Source organism: Ambystoma mexicanum, chromosome 2q, assembly GCF_040938575.1.
Source record: "Ambystoma mexicanum isolate Mex_15411 chromosome 2q, UKY_AmexF1_1, whole genome shotgun sequence".
Taxonomy (NCBI): domain Eukaryota; kingdom Metazoa; phylum Chordata; class Amphibia; order Caudata; family Ambystomatidae; genus Ambystoma; species Ambystoma mexicanum.
Genome location: NC_090924.1, coordinates 457,846,016 through 457,859,558, shown reverse-complemented (window position 1 = coordinate 457,859,558; position 13,543 = coordinate 457,846,016). Strand labels below are relative to the sequence as shown.

Here is a 13,543-nt window from a genome sequence, read left to right as displayed (position 1 = left end):
CAGGGAGGAGTCCAGGGTCGGCCAAGCGGTGCTGTGCAACCTGTTCGCCTAAGGTGAGCCTGGTGAGGAGGTAAGAATTGCTTAATGTTGAGTTTTTGATGTAATGCTTAATGTCGAGCCTTTGCCACCTCCCGTTGGTTGTGCATGTGTGTACTGCTATGTATTCCTATATTCATGAGCATGTGAATCCATGCCAGACCCCATGCTGGAGAAGGAACAAGTTACTTACCTGTAACTGTTGTTCTCCAGCATGGGTCTGGCATGGATTCACATGCGAACCCTCCCTCCTACCCCTCTGCAGCTCTTTACTTGGTCATACTGCCACTTTGCATGCTACCAAATCTGAAGATGGCTGCCAGAGGCGGGGCTTAAGGAGAGGGCAGTCCTTGGTTGGGGGCAGTATGACCCAGAGACCAGTGATTGGTTACTACTGAGAAAGACAGATCAGAAACGAAACTGATACTGATTTTTTTCTTTACCGAGGATTCCCGGCCTGACAGGGAATATTCATGAGCATGTGAATTCATGCCAGACCCATGCTGGAGAAAAACAGTTACAGGCAAGTAACTTGTTCCTTTGCCGTTGGCAGTTCTCAATATCAGTTATGAGTTCTGCTATTCGGGCTGACCTTCGCCCAAGGGTTTTCACCAAGTTGATGTTGGTGGCGACAGCAGCAGCAAGTCTCGGGAGGGGAGGGGATCACTTCTGCCCCTACCTTTTGAATGGCTGATCAGGGCCCGTTCTCCCGAACAGGTCCTGGAACATCTCAGCATCACCTGCCACTCTCTCCACAGGCTGGGCTTCTCCCTCAACTTCAATAAGTCCCACATGATGGCTTCCCCCAAAGCTCCAGTTCATCAGAGCAGGCCTGGATGCTTCCTCTGGAATAGCCTCCCCACCAGAGGTGAGGGCCCAGCTCATGGTCATCAAATTCCAAAATGCCCAGCATCTTCCGGACCTTCGATTTCCTATGAGGTTGCTTGGCCTCATGGTATCCTGCATTTTTCTGGTGCCAGATGCACCTCTGAAGATGAGATCCCTTCAGTGGGCCCGCAGGTCCCAGTGGTCTAAGTTTTCTGGCACTGTGTCAGATCTACTTCAGGTTCTGAGCAGGGTCGCACAGGATCTCCTGTGGTGGGGCTGCAAGGACAACATTCTGAAGGGGGAACTTCAGAACATAGCTGGAGATAATGGTAGTTACGGATGCCTCACTCACAGGGTGGGGAGTCCATGCCAAAGATCTGATTGTCAGCGGTCCTGGGTCTCCATTGGATTCCAAACTACACATCAAAGTTTTGGAGCCGAGGGCAATCAGACTAGCACTGAAGGCCTTTCTGCTCTCGGTACAGGGAAAGAATGTCCTGATAATGACGGACTACACAGTGCCCATGTACTACCTCAACAAGAGAGCAGGTGTAGGGTCACTACCACTGTGAAGAGGCAATGCAGCTCCGGTTCTGAGCACTTCAAGAAGGAATCTCCCTATCCGTAGTTCACCTAGCCAGAGAGGAGAACACGGTGGCAGACACTTTGAGCAGGCACAGCACAGTCTACCACTAGTGGGAACTAGCTCAGGCAGTCCTTCAAGAGATCTTCACTCTATGGGGAACGCCTCAAGTAAATCTGTTCGCGTCCAGTGTCCACCGGAAGTGCAAGCTGTCAGGTCCAGGGAATTTACTCAGAGAGGAGCTCTATGGGACATGTTCGTAGTGGACGCGTTTCCTCAAGTCCACATCATTCCTCATGTGATGAGGCGGATGAGAAATTTCGGTTGCTCAGGATTGGGCCAGAAGGATGTGGTAGCCGGACCTTCTGGACATGTGAATCTGCCCTCCAATTTGTCTTCTGCAAGGAGAGGTTCTTCTCTCGCAAGAGAGGGGTGGGGTTCTCCATCTAGAGGTCAAGACTCTGAACCTTCACGCCTGGTTTCTGAGAGGTTGAGGTATAAGTATTGGGACCTCCCAGAAGACTTGATGGAGATTTTTCTTTCGGCCGGAAGGCTAGCAACGAAATCTCTGTATCGCTGCCATTGGAACAAGTTATGCAGCTGGTGCAGAGATAAGAATGTGGACCCTTTTCTGTGCGACACACCAATGGTGTTTTCATTCTTACTGCATCTCGCCAATCTGGGGCTCCAGATTGGCAGTGTGACTCAGGGTCAGCGAGTGGCAGGCTTTGTTGTGTAAACCGCTGCCTTTTAGATGGAAAAAGTCGTACTGAGGCCAACCCATTTTTCTGCCAAAGGTGGTTTCCGAATTTCACTTATCCCAGAAAATTGTATTGGTAACTTTGTACCCTCTGCCTTATCCTGGTAAGGAAGATGAGGTGTCATAGACTTTACCCCAAAAGGGCTTTAAGCTTTTATATTTCTCGAATGGTTAAGGAGAGGCAAGATGACAAGTTGTTTGTTGGATGCGCTGGACAGAAACTGGGTCTTGCAATGACAAAACAAACTCTTATCTCATAGGATAATTCTAAGCATCAGCGAGTGTTACAGCCTGGCCGGTAAGGATGTCCCTGTGGGCTTGCGGGCTCATTTGACAAGGGACGTGGCCACTTCATCAGCCTTGCAAAGAGGGGTGCTGGTACAGGATATCTGTGCAGCATCCACTTGTTCATCTCTACATACTTTTACAAAACACTGTTGTCTGGACTCTGCGTTTGAACAGAAGGCAGGATTCGGGAAGGCTCTGCTTCACAGCATTAATGACAAATCTTGAAAATTCGTACTCCTTCCTCCAGTACCATACTGCTTTGGTAGGCTGTCATAAAATGAGGCATATGTGGGAGGACACAATCCATTTGAAGAACAAATTACTTACTCCTGGTAATGTTCTTTCGACTGTATGTTCCTCCCATGTATTGCTCATCGCACACTTACATCCTAGACCTCAGTAGAATTTATGTGCATTACACCATTCTTTTCGAGTGCCTGGTCTATGACCTCGATAATGCCGGGTATTCTGTTACCAGATGAGGAAAATACCAGGAACTGAATAACTGGTGTGTTGTGTGCTTTATATACTGTCGATGATGTCATCCTCAAGAGGGGATGGAGGTCTTTGGGGGCCATCGAGTTGACAGCGAGGCACAGCATCCTCTACCGCAAAAATATTCTAGAGCAGCTGATGCTGGAAGGAGTTATCACAAGATGAGAAATACGTGGGAGGAACATCCAGTCGAAAGAACATTACCAGGAGTAAGTAATTTGTTCTTTTCCATATTGGCTAGCAATATTGTTGCGATGGAAGCAAAAGACGCCACCGTCACTTGAGAACTGGCTTACGGCGCTGACGTGGTCCAATGAAAAATGTAGGAAGTCTAGGCTGTGCAGCCTATTATGAAGTGGCCCAAGGACATATTGTTGTACTATAATGCATATTTACTTCTAAACAGACACGGTTGATTAATATCTTTTCTTCATTGTGACGATTCACAAGGTGTCGTCACTTCTCCCCAATGGAGAGCCCTTTCCCATAAGGCTAGGGAGGAGCAGCCGCTACCCAATAGTCCCCCTAGGGCTGGTTTAATGTGGTAGGACCTCATGGGGAGGGTATCCCCCCTCCTGAGGACAAGGACGATCACCCAGGGTACAGCCCATTGAAGAGCGTCACCCCCCAACCTTTCCTAACCTCCCCCTCCATGCCAAGCCATTTCGTGGAAATTAGACACCTGCATTGTTTGAGGCAGGGGCACCTCTCTTAGAAGATGGGGATAGTGAGGGTTTCTTTTATTACAAATACTTCCTTCTTAGATACCCTTACAGTATACAAACATGTCTATGTTGTATGGTAACCCAAGCAATTCAATAAAGCAAAAAAAAAAATTGCTTTGCTCCCAGAGGAGACACAGATTAAAAAAAAAAAGTATTTGAGTGCCCGTGGTTCCTCCCAGCTTCCCTCTGCGTAGAACCTAGCCATTCAGCGCTCTTTAGGCCTCAGGAGTAAGTAGAAGAGTGTGTGCTTTTCTGTTCCCTTGTGCATCAGTTCAGTCGACCTTGGCAATGGAGTAGGGCCAACATCTTGTGCCTAAAGTGCCAGACGGTCTCTGAATACAGGTCTCCTAGAGTATAGTTGCGCCCTCCTAGAGTGTTGTTTTTAATGTGAAATGTCTCCTTTGAGCTAGCTAGCTTTCCATTCTTTATCGTGCAACTTTACCTCTGTATTCAATTCTCTCATGCTGCATTCCAGTTACTTATTTACCAGTTCACAACTTTAAAGGGTTACACTCATTCTCTCTCTTCTCCACCAAGGTCAATCTTGTATAGCTTGTGGTGGTTGGATGCTTTGTCAAACTCTCCTTTTGTGTCCCCCAGCATTAATTCTGCACACACCCAATTTGGTTCCATGTGTTAATATCCCCGCAAAAATATTGCCATACAAGAATGGTGCCATATTGTTGCGGCAATATTAACCCATTAAACCTGCGGGGGACACCCCCACAAACCCCATATTATTTTAAAGGGAGCGAAGAACACCCCTGCACCCCCTGCTTCCATTTATCCCAAAAATGATCCCCACTAATAATATTGCCTATGGCTTTTCCCGACGACCATATATATGGTGATATTATTGGTGGAGATATTATTACTGGATCCCCCCAATTTCTGACTTTGGCACCCCAGACAGTGAGCTCAGCTTTACCCTCCAACTATCCGCAAGAGGGAATCCATATGATTATCTGGTTAGTAACAACCACAACTCCTAGTCACTGTTGAGCACATATCAAGGCCATTACACATCCATAACATGATGCAACCTAATATCACTACCAGACTATTAATTGCCTCCATGAAAGTTATGCTGGTCAATAAGGGAAGCTCTTGTCCCTTTTGTTGATTACATTTTATTTATAGTCAAAACACCAATAACTGTTCATACATCCCAACAATGCCTATAACTCACCCTTATGTTTTAATTTCCCCACTTGTTATTAGTAAAAGAGTTAAAGCTGTAGGTTTTTGTCTCTGACGTTTCCTACTCTTCCCCTTTTCTGCTCTCCTTGACCCCATTTCCTTTTCACCCTACAGACAGTGATCTGCATCACAATTCCTATCTACATCGACGTGGATTGGTGCTTGATGACCACTACATGCACATTTTAAATGCATAATAACATAACATAATTATTTCTGTTATGGCTGACGGGTTTCTACTAAGCCATCCATTCTGAATTCCAAGGATAGATTCTTCCTCAGGGTTTAATCAATTTAATAAATGGAACAAAATATACAAATTACAAACCACCAAACATTAATAACAGTCAGTCTCTTGTTACAGCCCATTTAAAAATGAATACACTATTAATTCAGACTCGAGGACTCTGTCCAAAAAGCTTTGTAAGCACTACACAGAAACCGCTGCCACGGTAGTTGCTGGGACAAGACGATTGATCATCCCAACTGTTTATTGCTGCAGAAGGACAATAGAAAAAACAACATATAAAACAGTCCCCACCAAACCTGTATTCTAGAAAAAGCCCCAAAAAAGCACACATGTAACATAACATGACAAAACATGTATTACAGGCGAGAAGTAGGGTCGGTGGGGGGGGGGGGGGTTTATCATGTGTGTAAAGCAGATACCTCCAATGTCCAGAGAAACACATTTCTGCTAGTTCTGATTAGGACCTATATCATTCCCTCTTAGTTTAAATACAAAACAAAGCTTTTGATGTGGACTGGGTGTCAAAAATCCAGAAAGGGGGGAGGCCTTCATATTATCTATTTTCACAACCACACTCTGTTAAGTATTATGTTGTGTAGTTATGTTCTCAAGCTCCACTACATGCCAATGCTTGACTGTATCCATGACTACATGTGGCATAAAGGTCAGTGAAACATGGCACTGGGTTGAAGATTATATGAAGATTTTCAGTAATGAACTAATCATAAAGAAAAGAGCAGTAAGCAAAACCTAAAATCCTATATACTAAACCTACACATTCAATGACTCATAAGCCCCATCGTTGGTTATGTCCACCCTTGTAGAAGTCAAAAGATATACACGACTCCCAATTCAAGGAGGTGAGGTGAACGCTTGCTAGGTCTTAGTTTGTATCAGTAAGGAACTTTCTCCAAAGGTCCTCTTTAGTCATCAGTGGGTATCAAACTGTCAGTACATCTTGCGTGGGAAGTGGCATCCTCGCCACTGCAGCAGGGGTGGAAGGGACATAGGTGCAAAACTCAATAAAACCTAAGAAGGTGGTGCATCATTGTTAGTATGCATCAGAAGATAACTGTATCTTTCAATATAAACATGATGAAAGCAAACCCCACCATCCACCTCTACAGACAATTACCCAATTAAAATCGTGAACTGCAGAGCTGAAACCTTCCCCCGGTACGGCTGCCAAACGTGCAGCCAGGTAGATGAGCAGGATGCATGTTGCTAACATGGCCTATCTAGTAACACACATAAAATGAATTAATAATAGATCTAGTTCCCAAATCTCTTGGAACACAGAACAGACTCCTAATTATGTGTGTTGAAGGAGCCCATATGGCTCTTTGCAACTGTTTCTACCAGTTTTTTAAGAATGAGCTACAAGCATCCCTGCCTGAAAGCTGTTTTTATGGAATACATACATTCATCATTAGTACATTTTGTCATTGGTATTTGTTCTTGTAAAAGTGCTAGAACAGCAAAAACATTGACTTCTTGGCACGGACTACAACTGGTCTTGGAATTAAGTGAACAACCAGATCTTCAGCTGCTTACAGAAGATCAAATGGTTAGCAATCCTTATTGCCAAAATTGCAGGAAATTCCAGTATTACGCATCCTGGAAGGAAAATGTTCTTTCACCTACTCTTCTTGTAGTCATTTTGTCAAAGTGCAGTCCCAAGTTGCAAACTGATTTGAAGGAGGAAGAAATTGAGACTAGTTGCACAGGCTAGGTAAGCCGAAGTGCAAGCTTAGGGGTGGAGGGAAGGATAAAGACCTCGGATTTGACTCTTTCAGTAAGTTTGGTAAAGAGCATGCTTCTGTGAATTGCTTTGGAAAAATACAGATGGCAGATATTGGGGGGTATGTTCTTGGTCAGGTGGGCTTATTGCTCTCGCTGCCAGTTAGGTGTCATCTACATACATTTTAAAGTCTAGGTTGAAAGATCTTATGACATTTCCCATTGACTCCATTTAGCTGTTGAACAGGAGGGTGTAGAGGGATGAGCCTTGAGGAATTCCGGTTTTGAGATTGGTGCGATGTGATGAGTAAGGTTCAAGTTTACCTTGCTAGGCTGTGCTGAAATGGAAGAATATTAGCCATGCAAGTGCAGTGTCGGTGTTCTTGCACAAATCATGGAGGTGTGTGAGAAGGCTAGAGTGATCAATTGTCAAAGGGTCAAGGAGGATGTGGCTATAGATGACTGGTTAGTTGGAGTAGAGTTCCTTGAATCAGTGTTCTCTAATGTACCCATTCAATGGGAGGGTCGCACACCTGATTGCTGAGACTCCTTAGTTGGCTTTTTTCCATCTACTTTTGGAGCTGTTTGATGGCTAGCTTTTCTGTAATTTCGCCGATCCTAGAAAGGCTAGGAATAGGTTGGTAATAAGCAGGTACTGAGTGGGCTCAGTGATGGCTACCTGAGAAAGGCGGTCACTGTGGCATGTTTCTGTTGTCAGTGCTCCAGATAAGATTTTGAAGTGGAAGTATTTGACTACCTATTTTTTCAAGTTGGGAGTAAAACTTAGGGAGTAAGTCCCTTTCCCAATGGGAGTATTTTATAAGCACATTTCTTAGCCAAGCAAGTGCAGTCAGCCAATCTGGTGGCTGCAAATGCAGGAAAGAACTACCCGTGTAACGCCTGCATTTTTCCAGCCACCCTAGGCCTTTTGATTGTCTAAATGGCCCCAGGCTCCCTGTTCCTCCCCACTCCCCCAAAGTACCACCCACCCAAAAGACAGCCTGCATTCTTTCTCCCAACCCCTCCCTCCTTACCCACTGGACCAGAGCTTAATGCTGTGAGGAACCATAGGGCGTCCTCACTTCTTTTCCCCCGGATTCCTCTGCTCAGTTGCCCATGGAAAGGGCATCGATTTTGGATCCCGCCCTTGGGGGTGGTAGGAGAGGGAGGATCACCTGGGTGGAGGGAACTTGGGGAGAGGATGTCCTTAGGTGAGACATTGTTTCCCCCATTCCCTTTTCAAAATGAACCTTCTATCCCAACAGCCTTTGCAAGTTATGGTCAGCCTCTCCCCTTTCCTCACCCAACAAAATGTTCCCCAGAAATACCACTTTAAAGTGAGGAGGAGACAACGCAAACTTACGAACACCTTGTTTAATGTAAACTTCCCCAAACACCACTATGGTACTGAGACAAAGAAGAGGGCTATGGAGGAGTTCAGATTGAACAGCCAGGCATGTCCTATTAACTATGGTCATGCAATTGGACTAAATAACCTCCACCTGTGGACACTTAGCAAGCCTAACGGATATAAAAACGTGAGAGAGAGGCGCGGATGGGGAGACAGGTGCTGGAAGCCATGTCGAGCTGCGACAAGAGATGCTGAAGCCTGCACCCCCTCTCTGTCTGGCGTGTGCAGAAGGAGCTGTGGGGCACCGAAGCACTCCGGTCGCTGTGGGCCTCCAGGAGAGCGAGCCTTGCTCTCTGCGACATCGGTGAGGGAAGAGCAGAGGCGGTGGAAGCTGTAAGTAAAACGAATAAGGGAACAAAGCCAACATGAGCTGCTGCTGAGTGTAAACAGAGAACACTCATACTGGGGCTCTCTGCGAACCTGATGCAAGCATTTTATGAATATTGAACGAACTGGAAATCGTCGTAAGCACTTTTGAATACTGAAACAAGTGCCTTTAAAAATCTTGAATTAACTGAAAGTAGTTTCAAGGCTGAACAGATGATTTTTGAATACTGAACTAACAAAGACATTATGAGCATTTATGAATACCGTACAGAAACAAATCAATTTATGAATCCTTCTGAATGAAATTAGTTATTTATGAATGCCGCACAGAACTATAGCAGGTAATGATCATAATTGAATGGAATGAAAGCCAGGTGGTGCAAGTGGCAAATGCCACAGAGTGAACTGGTTGAAATACAAGTGTTGGCAAAGCAAATAGAATCCCAAGAAGGGGATGAGAAGAGAAACAAGTATTGGCACAAGCAAAGTGTTCAAGGACCTGTTGGTTAAGAAGGAACCTGTACTGACAAGAGCCAGAAGAGTACAGAAAATGTAACCAAGTGATTGTTGGGCAAACTAGCCACGGCAAAGTGTTGCAATAGTCTTCACTGTCCACAGAAAGCAGTGGACAATTACTGATGAAAAACAGATTAGCAAGGGTTTCGGTTGCGCGATCTGTAATGGGTGGACCGTGTGGTCCGACAACTGTGCCTAGACCGATTGGCCCTTTTGGAAAAAGCCAATGAAAATCTCTGTGGAAGATTGGATGTTGCCACAATAGCTCGAGTGAATTTGAAGTCAATGGACAGAATTATTTTGGTGAACCAGTAAAGAGTACTGATGACAATAGAGTTGGGAAGTTTTGAAGAGCTCGGAGATCTGAACTCTTGCGGATGGGAAATCCGATACTTTGTGTTTTAAAAGCTGGAAGATTTGGATTCTAGTGGAACAGAACCCTTGCATTCGATGAACTATTGTGAACTTCGGAGACAGGAACCCACTTTGGGTGTGATGCAATAGTATGAACTAAGGGAAAGGAACCCCTCTACTTGGTTAACTGAATTGAACTTGGGGAAGGGAAGCTGATTACAGGCCAAGAGCTGGAAGAAGGTCATAACGAACACTATTCATTTTGAAGCTGATATCCTTACACATTGTATTCTTTTAATTGTGAGAGCAAGTATAGGTTTTGGACACAGACTGACTTTCGATTTGGACTTCCTGACTCAGACTATCCTTAGTTTTCTTTAGGTAGGGAAATCCCACCTTAGCGTAGGGCAAGTTAGGCCTTACTCCATCCTGACATTTAAGTTAAAAATAAAGTTTAAGAAAACTTGAACCTGTTGTCTTTGTGTGACTCATGATGCCTTCACACAGCTCTGGTTGCGCACTCCATCCCATCCTCGGCATGTCCCTTTTCTATTACATGGCAAATGTTACTTTTTTTTCTGGAGATTTGGGTCGTGGCCAATTAGATCTCTGCTGACTTTCTTTCTTAATTGTTTTTAACATCTGGTGCCAAATGATATGGCATAATGATCGGGGGAAAGTACAAGTTTCATTAAATGGGTAAAGTGGCTCCAGGGTCCAAATTACAATCACAATATAAGGAGTAATTACGTTATTTGGATACAGGAAGTTCATGGAAAACTAAACCAACTGCAAATAATACACTTTTAATGTTTTAATCGTTTTCATCCTAAAGTTTTACGATAAAATGTGTCCATTGTTCAGGTTTTTGATGTTGCGCAGAAAGTGTTGAGTGTTGTGACTAGAGCCCCAAATGTCTTATCGGAAGCTTGCTCTTGATGCCCTTGTGAGATGCGCCCTTCTGCTTTATTATCATTCCTTCTTCTGTCAACAGCCCCCAAAATCTCATAAAAACTGTAAAATGTTACATTTAATATTTTCCTGTATAAAAACCATAGAACTCTTCATGTTTGATCCGGTAAATATTGAGTCCAGCCATAATCCCTGACACTGGATATATTCTGAGCCAATAAAACATTAAATTCATTATTACTAAATGGATCTGAGTATTATAAATAGGTGGGAACTGTTAGGGAACTTAATTTATTAACTCCTTTGATATTATTTGGAGTGCATTATTTACTTTCTTTATTGCTCTTTGATATCTAGGATAGGTTATTTTTGCCAAAATTGCTTTGTATATCTTTAATATTGAAGTGAAATATGTGAGTTTTTATGAATTAACTTATATTTTGTGAAGTTTTTTTTTTCCATTGGGTTTTGCTTAATCCTTATGAAACTAATTTGACTGACTGACCACTAGTTGGATACCTGTCTTTGTTGTTTTCTGCCGGTGAGCAGCCTTAAAGTTAACTTATCAAGACAAATCATCTCATTATGTGACCAACTGCTGATGATAAAATGTAGAGTATTTTGTGTTGCATTAACTTTGTCTTCACCACTTCGAATGCTTACACCGTAAACTAAATGCATGTGGGGGCTAAGCTAATATGCCTTCCTCTTTCAGACCTTAATGGGGTTCTTAATATCAATTGCAGAAGAGTGAAAGGTTTAAACTGGGCAATTCCAGATTTTACACTGATCTCAATAACTGGTGCTCTACCACTATGCTTACGGTATGTAGCTCAATTAAAACATGAATCTTCCAAAAGAGTGAACCGCCTTTCCCAGCACAGGAGTCTTTGCCACTTGCCTGAAAGCTGTTGGCCGCATAAGGTCTGCCCGTTGATTAGCAACCATCTGCTCCATCTTGCCTGGAAGAAGACTATTAATTCTAGAATTCTACATTCTACAAAGTCTTAGTATTTCTAGTATACACAATTTATTCCTCTTGTCTAGTGTCCTCTCCTTTTCACAGAAACTCAAATTCCACTATATCTTCTCGTCTTGTTTCAAAAATAAACTCAGATGCTGATTGGTTATGACTGGTTATGATATTGTTGATATAAGACACTAGACCCCTTTTTCTCATACTAGCCCCGCCCCCTCACCCTCCATCCCACTGCTTGGGCCTTATATTTGTCAGTTATCGTAATATATTTGGCCCAGAAGCATGCAAAGGCTTTGTATTATCCATTGCTTGGGAATCGTAGAACAAAACACTAGGGATTTCCTGGGATGGCCTCCACATTGATGATTTATGCTTTTGAACTATAGGTGTGTACAACTAAACTATCTTCCTTTGCTCTAAGCAGGTGCTGGTTGTGATGTGGACATGGAAGCTATTGACCCACCTCCTGAAAATGGAGCAAACCTTGTGTTGCCGCCAAGCCCTGAAAGGTTGGACCCCATAACTTTAGGTAAGTAGAAATGTGCCAATATGCCATCAATATAACTGGTGCAAGCTATACTTATGCCCCCCGTCACTACTTGCTGACAGATTTGCAGTGATGGAGCAACCATTATTTCAGGGTGCAAAAATACAAGTTGCAAGCTACTAGCTAGGCATGAAAGTCAATTAACACATCAATTCTATAATTACAAACCGCACACCATTTCTTACTCGCCAAGAATCAAATGCAGGGTTTGAAATTGGGGGGAGCGGGGAGCTATCCTGCTTTTAGCCTAGTAGAGCCTGGTACGCTTGACACCAGTTACCAAGAGCTACTTTTGACTCTCTAGGCCAACTAATGGCAAACAAACCCTACTGTGATACAGGCATGGTATCAAAAGAGACACAGACTCAAAGGTAACAGTTCCAACACCTTTTTATTTAATAAGGTTTCAGGGTTGGTGTAATACCAAACTGCCACTAACTCTAAAGGGATTGTTCCCGCAGCTGATGTTTCTAAGGGTCGTCTATGTCTGAAAGTCCAAAACCAAAATCTGTCTGTGTCTAAACCGATGCTTGCCCTCACTCTTTGACAAAATGTGATAGGAAGTTTTCTTAAAGAAAAATTGTGGTTCAAAAGAATTAAATGTTTGTGTCCAAACCTATGCTTGCCCTCACTCTCAAGTCAAATGTGATAGGGATCTTCTTAAAGGAAAAATGGTGATTCAAAAGGAAATGTAAACCACAGCTGGTTTCAGGTAGTCTTACCAATAGGTGTAGTTCTGCCAGTTCAAAACAGTTAAACTCAAAATGGTTGCCCTTGGAACCTTCCACGTAGGGCTCTTTCCGTAAGTCAATAGAGTTCACAATGTCTCTGGGTCTCTTGGGGTTCCCTTTCCCAAGCTTCGATACCTCCAGTTCCAAACAAAAAGCACAGTTCTTGATAGGCCTCTCAGGGTTCCCTTCCCCAAGTTTAGGCCTCTCTTCACAATGTTCAACAATGTCTTTAATGGGCTTCTTGGAGTTCCCTTCCCCAAGCCTGGGCCCCTCTTTATGAAGTTCAACAAACAAACAAAAAGTTCATCTTGTAATGATGTTCCTTTCACTGTATAGTTCTTTCATGGGGTTAGAATCAGAGACCTTTGTGAACGCCAGGTTCTTTGCTCCTCCCAGGTGCGACCACTATGACCTCTACCCACTCTCCTTATTCTCTGGCACCTTTTACTCTTCTGTGCCTCTTTCACTCTGTCCTTTTCCACTTTACTGTGCTCCCTGTGCTGTACTGTACTGTACTTAGCGGTTGTGCCCACTTGCACCTTATTTCCACCTTTCTGTGCCTCTTGCACACTTCTCCTTATTTTTCACTGTGCTCTCTTGCACCTTCATTTGCACTTTAACGTGCCTCTTGCACTCCTTTCGGGTCGCTTGCACCCTCTTTCTCACTTTTGGGTCAGTGGCAACTTCTCTTGACTGTCTCGCTTTTACTTTCACTTTTCCAGTTTGTCAGGTCACTCGCTCCCTCTTTCCTGTTTCGGGTAGCTTGCACCCATCCCCTTACTTTCGGGTCTCTCTCGCACCCATTCTTGGCTGTTTCCGCCCCGGCAGCACACTTTGCTTTCTTTCATTACTTCTGTGCCT

The 13,543-nt window shown here is 43.9% G+C and overlaps 1 protein-coding gene across 8 annotated transcripts in view; it reads left to right on the top strand.

Moving 5' to 3' along the window:
• The window catches only part of LOC138569515 (uncharacterized), a 485,233-nt gene that overhangs the window by 198,131 nt on the left and 273,559 nt on the right, over nucleotides 1-13,543 (top strand). For 7 of the 8 annotated variants that reach the window (XR_011303250.1, XM_069647563.1, XM_069647558.1 and 4 more), the window contains one exon: nucleotides 11,829-11,933. Coding sequence is in view for 7 of the 8 variants with exons in the window: in XM_069647563.1 (XP_069503664.1) it covers nucleotides 11,849-11,933 (85 nt within the window). In the remaining variant the exon portion in view is untranslated. Of the gene's footprint in view, nucleotides 1-11,825; nucleotides 11,934-13,543 lie in introns of all 8 variants that reach the window. The other variant, XM_069647562.1, reaches the window with a different exon arrangement.